The sequence below is a fragment of the Notothenia coriiceps genome, unplaced genomic scaffold, assembly GCF_000735185.1.
Source record: "Notothenia coriiceps isolate Sejong01 unplaced genomic scaffold, NC01 NC01_scaffold00029541, whole genome shotgun sequence".
Lineage (NCBI taxonomy): Eukaryota > Metazoa > Chordata > Actinopteri > Perciformes > Nototheniidae > Notothenia > Notothenia coriiceps.
The window spans coordinates 329,156-337,006 of NW_011362242.1; the positions used below are offsets into that span (position 1 = coordinate 329,156).

The 7,851-nt window shown below is 39.7% G+C and overlaps 3 protein-coding genes across 4 annotated transcripts; 1 reads left to right on the forward strand and 2 right to left on the reverse strand.

Annotated features, from left to right (window-relative positions):
* Window positions 1-214: 214 nt before the first annotated feature.
* On the reverse strand, window positions 215-1,509 carry LOC104958932 (homeobox protein goosecoid-2). Its single transcript, XM_010786767.1, has 3 exons — window positions 1,218-1,509; window positions 637-887; window positions 215-292 (listed from the first exon to the last, which is right to left on the reverse strand). Exons 1-3 carry the CDS (start codon window positions 1,417-1,419, stop codon window positions 215-217), a joined length of 531 nt encoding a protein of 176 aa, XP_010785069.1. The 5' UTR covers window positions 1,420-1,509.
* On the forward strand, window positions 816-6,625 carry LOC104958925 (uncharacterized). 2 transcript variants are annotated; one of them, XM_010786760.1, is made up of 2 exons: window positions 816-897; window positions 5,393-6,270. In XM_010786760.1, the coding sequence occupies exon 2, from the start codon at window positions 5,422-5,424 to the stop codon at window positions 6,085-6,087; it is 666 nt and encodes a 221-aa protein (XP_010785062.1). In that variant the 5' UTR covers window positions 816-897; window positions 5,393-5,421; the 3' UTR covers window positions 6,088-6,270. The 2 variants fall into 2 exon arrangements, with proteins under 2 accessions (XP_010785062.1, XP_010785061.1); XM_010786759.1 differs by lacking the exon at window positions 816-897 and adding an exon at window positions 3,571-3,770 and having other exon boundaries at window positions 5,393-6,625.
* LOC104958923 (E3 ubiquitin-protein ligase RNF185-like) lies at window positions 6,352-7,842 on the reverse strand. Its single transcript, XM_010786758.1, has 2 exons — window positions 7,580-7,842; window positions 6,352-7,486 (listed from the first exon to the last, which is right to left on the reverse strand). The coding sequence occupies exons 1-2, from the start codon at window positions 7,734-7,736 to the stop codon at window positions 7,389-7,391; spliced, it is 255 nt and encodes an 84-aa protein (XP_010785060.1). The 5' UTR covers window positions 7,737-7,842; the 3' UTR covers window positions 6,352-7,388.
* Between the last annotated feature and the right edge of the window lie 9 nt (window positions 7,843-7,851).

Here is a 7,851-nt window from a genome sequence, read left to right on the forward strand (position 1 = left end):
TTTTTCCCCAAATAGAGTGAAATAAATGAAACAATAAAAATATGACACTTGATTTAACTGACACAAAAAGTAAACATTTTTAAAGATAAGAATAATTGTTGTAGCTTTTTATTTTATAACAATAGTATTTACAAAAAATGTATGTAACTTAAGCGCTCACACATACATGGCTTTCTGCTTTTTCAATGACGCATGCAATATACACAATACAAATTTAATTTTCTGTGCTTCCCACACTATATGATAGTCTTTTCTGGCGCCTCCACTTTGCTCTTCGGTTTTTAAACCAAACCTACCGTCAGAATAAAAAGGTTGTGTGAATAAGTTTTCATTTTCTTGATTTATAACATAGCCTTCTACACATGTTATTATTTGGATCATTGTGTATTTACATGGTCCAACCAAGAACCAAGAAGAACAGAACTGGACATCATTGGAAATGCATATCACAACAAATTAACCAGATATTTATTCAAAGGATCTACTTTCCTAAATTAGATTATTAAACTGGCACACATCTTTAGTAATTGTTAATCTGCTATAGCTGGCACAATACACCACTTTATCAGAAACCTATTCAACCCACTGAAACAACAGCACTATAATTGGCTGAAATTATAAATGTGATAGTCTTACCTCTACTCTCTCTTCCCTTAAGTGAGTGTGCTGTGCTAGTTTCTCCCTTGTGGTAACATCTGGATACTGGTTCTGCAGGAACAGCTCCTCCAGTGCGTCCAGCTGCTCCTCTGTAAAAATAGTGCGGTGACGTCTGGTTCTCCTCTGCACCTGCCCGGCTGTCTGCTCCTCCCTGTGAGCGTCTCCCAGCCTGCAGGGGTCTGTGAGCATAGCTGGGGGCCATCCGTACTGACAGGCTGCAGGGAGGAGGTCTGGATTAAGGTAAGGAAGCAGAGTAAGCATTACTAAAAAGCATATACTGAAACGTTGTTGAAACAAATAAACAAATACATTTCTGATTTAATAAATCCGATGAGCCAAGCCAAACACAGGGCTTTATTAAAGGTTGATTGTCCGTTCGTGCTATCATTGCATTTGAAAGAAGCGCACTTTGTACATGCTAGCCGGTTTTCCCTTTTTTCCCACAACAATAATGTGCTCTGCCTTTAACTTCACCAACAGAAACATACAAAATAGTGTCAAATGTGTCATAAAGATAAGGGGTTTGCACCTCTTTTATACAGTGTATTGTTTGCACTCACCTTCATGAATGAAGTCAGCCTGGTATATGTCTCCACAATGGGAGCAGTAGCAGCAGCACAGGCAGGCGTGATGGACAGCCTCTGTCTGGCCTCCAGCAGGACTCACTGCCTTCTCCTTTATTCCAGCGCCACTTGTTCCATTACTGTTTGGATATTTGCTCAATATATTCTCAATAGTGAAAGGAAACTTGTGTCTCTCCATCCTGACGAGTCCATTCAACTCCAAACAAAATACAATAAAACAAAAGCAGCAATGATGCCAGGATATTGACACACTCTGCCACAGTTCAGGCTCGGCTGCTCTTCTGCTTCTCCTCTCTCTACAACAGTGTGCAGGCCCTTATAGTGAAATTGGGAGGCAAAAAGAAAAAAACTAAAACCATAATCCCCCTGTGGACCAGACACATGAAACGGTTGAAACTTAATTCCTAGCTAATCTGGGCAGTTTTGTGAAGAGGTTAGGGAGGACGGCCGATTCAGTTAATCTTGCTTCATTCCTTTCTCCAAAAGAAATCAGATTTCACTGCATAAAATGAGAAGTGGAGAGCTTCTAAGATCCTTATTGTTGAGGTTTTAGAGAAAAGGGGATTGCTTGGTATTAGAAACCTGGATTTAAAGATGAACGTTTTTTTTTTTGTATGGCCAGACTTTTATCATGCTGAATTTAAGGATTAGCTCTTAAATGTGTTTCATACTGTCACTTTTCTATATCAATGAAGGATATTTTGTAAATCAATAGATCAGTAAATAAATACGTGTTGCACTGACAACAACAATGCATACTAATTACACAGTAATAAGGAAGCTGAATGAGTGACTCATCCTGCTACTGACATGTGTTGTTACACTGATAGATTTGTATATTCTCAGTAAAGATAAACACAAATTGAAGAGTACATTCAGAAAGGCTGTCCCTCTATGTGGTTGGTATTCACAATCATGCATCATGCGCCTTATCTGTGTGCTGCAGTCTTTCAGTCTGACTCCTCTGACAATGTGCACAGCCGAGGTAAAGCTATTACAGGTTAAATTCATCCCCTCTCAACAAATCCTCTGATTTCATACAAGGCAATACACCTTTTTTTTCAGAGAATTAATGGATTTCCACAATCTGTCTTAAGCTCCTCTTATAAGGGCTTTTGAAAACAGATAACAATAAACACCATCCCATCCTTTTCACTTGGGTTTAATAGTGTCCAGATTGTTGATGTATAGTTTGCGGAGCATGTGAGATGGCTATCTAGCAGTTATTGTCGTTCTCAATAGAAGGAATTGTACCACATCCGCATTGGTTCACACAGTTCAAAATTCATTATGGGGGATTAGAATGATAAACCATAATTTTGTTGTTGTGAGAGCAATATTTGGTACAACAGGTAAAGAAAAGCCACCATCGACCACACGGGTGATAACGTTTTACCCCATACGCCTTTAAAGGCCAACTATCCCCTTACAACAGACATGAAAGGACAAGACTGAGCGTTACTTTTATTCCCTTACTCCCCAGAAAACACACAGTTCTAACACCAGTTCAGATAAAGTGACAAAACAACAGGTAGAGGCTAATTAATTCTCTGCCTCACCGTGGTGTGAGGCTGCATTTTTCAGGGAGTATTCCTGCAACATATTACAAGGATATAATACATTATTGCAATTGAAACATGAATAATAAAGGACAGAAATCAAACATAAACATGCAGGATTATGTTAATTTGACCAAAATGAATAATAAAGTGGTAGACACTACATTGCTGTTCTATTATATTTGTTTGTAGTTTGTTCTCTTCCTACTTGACATTAAATATTCTATTGACTTCTCATACAATGACAAAATTGGTCCCACATCGACATCATTTTAAAGAACAAAGCTTGCCAACTATGTGTTATTGCTTTAAGGTAGAGGTATATGAATGTGTGTGAACTGGTAATTGCTGGACATAATAAAGGGCTTTGAGCAGTTGCAAAGGCTGGATAAAGCCCATGTGTGCACAAAAATGTTCACTCTATAACTGCCCTTTGTTACTATATCCCATGCAAGAACTGGGGTAATGTCACCTTTTGGAGGTGACCGCCTGGGGTCATACAAACATGAATCAGTCACAATGATAAACTCTATAAAAAACTCTTTTTTTGTGTGCAGCCTAAAATAAAATAAAAATGTGGTAAGAATATTTTAGCCTACATTCATAAGCCTGTTCTCTCCTGAAAGGTAACAGTTTGTAGTTTAATGTCAGGAAGTTTACATTTCAGAGTGGTGCGCCCCCCTGTGTCAAAAGACTACAACGCCCACCGTTGAGCGGCGGAGCGACACAGCGCGGCAGACAGCCACTCGCGATAACTCGCGTTGAGGCAGCAGCTGGGCGGAAAAGGCGGGAGAAGACTGCCGCTTCCGCGTCCGCGCACAGACACAACACTAGGGCAAAATGGACGAAAAGTTAATAATGGCTGTATTTAGTCACCCAGAGCTATTCAATGTCACTTTACCGAACTACCGCTGCACGGAAAGTCGCACAAATGCTTGGAGAATGATTAGCATGGAACTGGGTCTGCCATGTGAGTATTTTAATGTTTTGTGAACTTTACTAACCAGTTATTATTTTAGCCGATGTTGTCGTTTGCGACTTAACACACAGACATTAGAACACATTAGGTGTTTCTGGGAGATAGAGGTATATCATATGTATCTCGCAGCAGGCAATGTGTCGCTCTCTTATTTATGTTGTATAGCCCGGCGGTGTAGCTGCAGCGGCGCGCACCGTGCTAGCGGTAGCAGCCGCAGCTCGCACGCCGCAGGCCGCGTTGCACCGAACGGCTCCATCCGGCTCCTCCGCACCGCTGACCGCGTGTCGAGCACAGCGAGGCGGGGGAGGAAGCATGCTCACTGGCGTCACTGATCCACTCCTTATCACAACGGGCTCCACAATAGCTTGTTGAAGTGTCATGGAAGCGGCGTCAGCACCACATCATGTAGGATTAAATGTCGGAGACAGAGGCCCCCAGCCTGAAATATAAGCAGGTGGTGCGGCATGTAACACGGATAAACTAACAATGACCTCTTTAAGATGGATCAAGATACACATATTTTTATTTGTTCACTGTCTTGCAACACTTTATTACGATTTACAACTAAAACATATCAGCAACACCGATGTTTACTTTGAAAAAGTTATGTTTTTTCTATATTTGAATATAACTCATTATAGGCCTGCACTTCATGAGCCCTTTATTAGTAAGGCTACACCTATTCCATCTAGCCAATACAACATATTACATTCAGGAAGATTATTAACTTAAGTTTTCTAAACTTCCCATGGTGTTGATGCAACTGTATGCTTTTAGTGGCCACTACTTGTATTGTTTAGTCTACAGTAAAATACCACAGGGTATAATCAACACCAGCGATTTTTGATCATCAGTTAATAACTCCTGACACACAACTTCTCATTTGTAAGGATTTATTGCTCCTGTCTGTCTTGTGGCATGGTTGATTAAATGATTTGGACCACAACATCTGATCTGACCTATATCTGTCATATTGGAATTAAGGAATGTTTTGGGTATTTTTTTTAATTACTTTTCTGACATATAATAGACCACACAATGGATCAAGAGAATAATTGAGATGTCAGTAATAACAGTAACTGTGAGTTGCCATGATCCTGCTGTATGATATTCTGCACCAGAGATGGCTGACCCAGTGCCACAAAGAGCCTAATTCAGGCTGTATGCTAACAGCAGTTAATTAATCAATCACTGAGCAGGGATTTGTCAGGTGATCTCATACAGAGTCCCTACGTGTTTTGTTCTCATAGAACAGAAACCCAGCATTACTTGTACACAAACGCTAAATCTAAAGTTCACTGCTACTGCCTATGGCCATCTACCCGTTACAAACACTTCAACATGATAATCAGGTATATTTTATTCCAAATATTTGTCAGGTGAGGGGAGAAGACCACACTTCTCACAAGCTATTTTGGTGACCTTACCTTTCTAACATTTATATAGCAGAATGTAAGCTTCACAACATGTTTGAAAATTACATTTTTAGGGGTAAATATTTGAATTGTGATGGTAAAAAAAACTGTTAACTTTTGGGTTACTTTACTTTTATCTTCCTGTGCATTTTTTTAAAGGATGTCTTGGTCTTAACACTCAATTTTGTTGCTTTCCAGCTGAGGATTGTAAAAGAAAATGGAAGAACATGAGAGACCGGTACTTGAAGGAAGTCCGAATGGAGATCAAGAGCAAGAAGCAAGGCGAGTTTGCGCACAGTAGATGGAAATACAGAGAGATTATGAACTTTATTGCACCTTTTACTGGATCAAGAAGTGGCGTGGCAGACATCAATGACAATGACCATGACAACGCTGATGAGTCTGGCAGTGTTGAGGGAGAAACGTCACCGTCTGAGGCGATCAAGGCACTGCAGTCTGCCCTGAAGGTCAATATGAATACACCTGACCTCAAGCCCCCGGTGGCGTTTATGTCGCAGCTCCCGTTGATGTCTCAAGAAGCACAGATGGCCCAGCTGGCTGTTCTGGCTAAGATGCCATTGAGCCAACACGGCCCCTCCACCAGCAAAACTGGACGTAAGCGGCGCCTGATTCAAGAGTCACTTCCACTGTCTCTATCTCCAATTGCTCCGTCCTCTACAAAGTGGCTGGTCAAAGACAATGGCACCGTGTTTCCCAACAGGCCACGGGATGAGGATGAACTGTTTCTTCTGAGCTTTGTACCCGCTCTGAAGCGACTTGCGCCACAAAAAAGGTGCGAGACAAAAATAAAGATCCAGCAGATTATGTATGAAGCAGAGTTTAACATTGCACAGCCTCAAGAGAAACAGTCGGAGCCATCAGCGCAGGACTAAGCCAAAGGGACTATTTTTCTACTAATAGTTTTCTAAAAATCTCTTCCACGAAATGCCCAAAATATTTAACTTTCTTTGTTACATCACAAGTGGTTAGGGTTTTTTTTATGTAAAAGAATTAACAATGAATAATTTTACTTGCCATTTAGCAAGTTGAGTTTTTCAATACCACTGTGGTGTGTCTTAATTTAGATCAGATCAGTAAAGTCAATGAGAGAATTAGGCCCTAACAGATTAACACATCAATTATGACAAAAGAAAAACTATGATTTAACAATTTTTTATTTACATAGCTTTACTGTCAATAGAATGAATTCACATTTTGAAAGGTGGTTTCAGGTTCAACCAGCAAATCTTCATTTCAGTAATAATTCTGTAATAATCTACAGTATTTTACATTAAATTACAGTGACAGAGAAAAATGAGGGAAAAAAACGATTTGGAGAGGAACACCGTTTCATAAGTTAATATTTGAGCTGCTAACATGCATCAACATATTTCTTTTCAATCCGAAATAAAGAGAACATTTCTAACATTGTTTTGACTCAACAGACTGTGTATGATTTGGTCAATATTTGCAGATGAAATGCATTATTTGTGAGATCAGGTAGAGCTAGATCAAAACAAAAAGCATTTGAAGTATATAGATGAAGAGAGACAACAGGGAGTCAGTCGCCTGCTTGTACTCAGTGTGTAACTCAGAAGGATTCTTTGAAACCTGTTGAGCGGGTTTTATGGAAGACATTTGACAAGATGCAACAGTAAAAGAACACAGGTGTAAATAATAATATTAACGATCAAACTGTCATGGTTTTCTTGAACACTTGAGAAAAACAGAGACATTGTTAATATTGTTAGTAACATCGGTGCTCTTCTTGCAATGGCTGTCAATTAGAATAGGGCCAAATTAATACAATAATAGTTACCTGAAAAGGGTCATAGGGATCATATATGAATATATGTATGCATGAGGATCAAAGTGAATGATCTCAGAGCACTGCTGGTCTTATTTTGATTAGCAGAGAATATATTTGAATTCAGGAGTAATACCAAATAATACTCAAAAAAGAGAACACAGAGAACAATTGAATGATGATTTAAAAAATGTTTCCACGGAGGTTGTGTGGTTCACCTTAAGAGATGTTTGCCTTGGGTTAACACTTGTTTTTATTTAGAAAAATGGCTTTGAGTCAAGGAGGGAAAAATATGTCAAGGCATAATCACATTGGTGCAAACCATTATGATGTGCCATAATGTTGCATCTCTTTTAAAATGTTCTAGGTAAGCCAGAGTTAGTGTATTTATGCAATCAGCAGCCAAAACATAATCACCAGAGCGACAAACAGGAAGAGTCGAGACAGAAACTGTTCGTCCATGTGCTGCGGTGTCCCAGGGGCCGCTGTTTGGGAATTAGTTTAAAAGAAAGTTATTTGATATGCTGTCGATAAAAGACTTCAGAGTGGTCATCATGAAGTGTGTAAAACATAGATACCTGGAGGTGGTCTGCCGTCGTTGATGTTAAAAGCTGTAGCAAAAATACCAAATGGAAAGGCACCGATTCCAAATGACATCTGGAAACCCCCATCTCCAAAGCCAAACCCTTGAAAGCCCTGTGAAACATATTTCATCACCAACATGAAGCTGTGCATGAATTCTCTTCACAATGGAGTTTACCATACAGTCAGAGAGATGTGACGCAACACACACTGACGTTTTTCATCATTCTCAAGAGACGTTTCCACACGTCCGCCCTAAGCATCTAAT

Excerpts from the sequence above, each read along its gene's own strand:
- LOC104958923 (XM_010786758.1), bottom strand. The coding sequence starts at position 7,736 with ATGCACAGCTTCATGTTGGTGATGAAATATGTTTCACAGGGCTTTCAA. Across the intron at positions 7,487-7,579 it reads CGACGGCAGACCACCTCCAG|CGGCCCCTGGGACACCGCAG; the intron begins GTATCTATGTTT and ends ATTCCCAAACAG.
- LOC104958932 (XM_010786767.1), bottom strand. The coding sequence starts at position 1,419 with ATGGAGAGACACAAGTTTCCTTTCACTATTGAGAATATATTGAGCAAA. Across the intron at positions 888-1,217 it reads GGCTGACTTCATTCATGAAG|ACCTCCTCCCTGCAGCCTGT; the intron begins GTGAGTGCAAAC and ends ACCTTAATCCAG. Across the intron at positions 293-636 it reads TAAGGGAAGAGAGAGTAGAG|GTTTGGTTTAAAAACCGAAG; the intron begins GTAAGACTATCA and ends TTCTGACGGTAG.
- LOC104958925 (XM_010786759.1), top strand. The coding sequence starts at position 3,641 with ATGGACGAAAAGTTAATAATGGCTGTATTTAGTCACCCAGAGCTATTC. Across the intron at positions 3,771-5,392 it reads CATGGAACTGGGTCTGCCAT|CTGAGGATTGTAAAAGAAAA; the intron begins GTGAGTATTTTA and ends GTTGCTTTCCAG.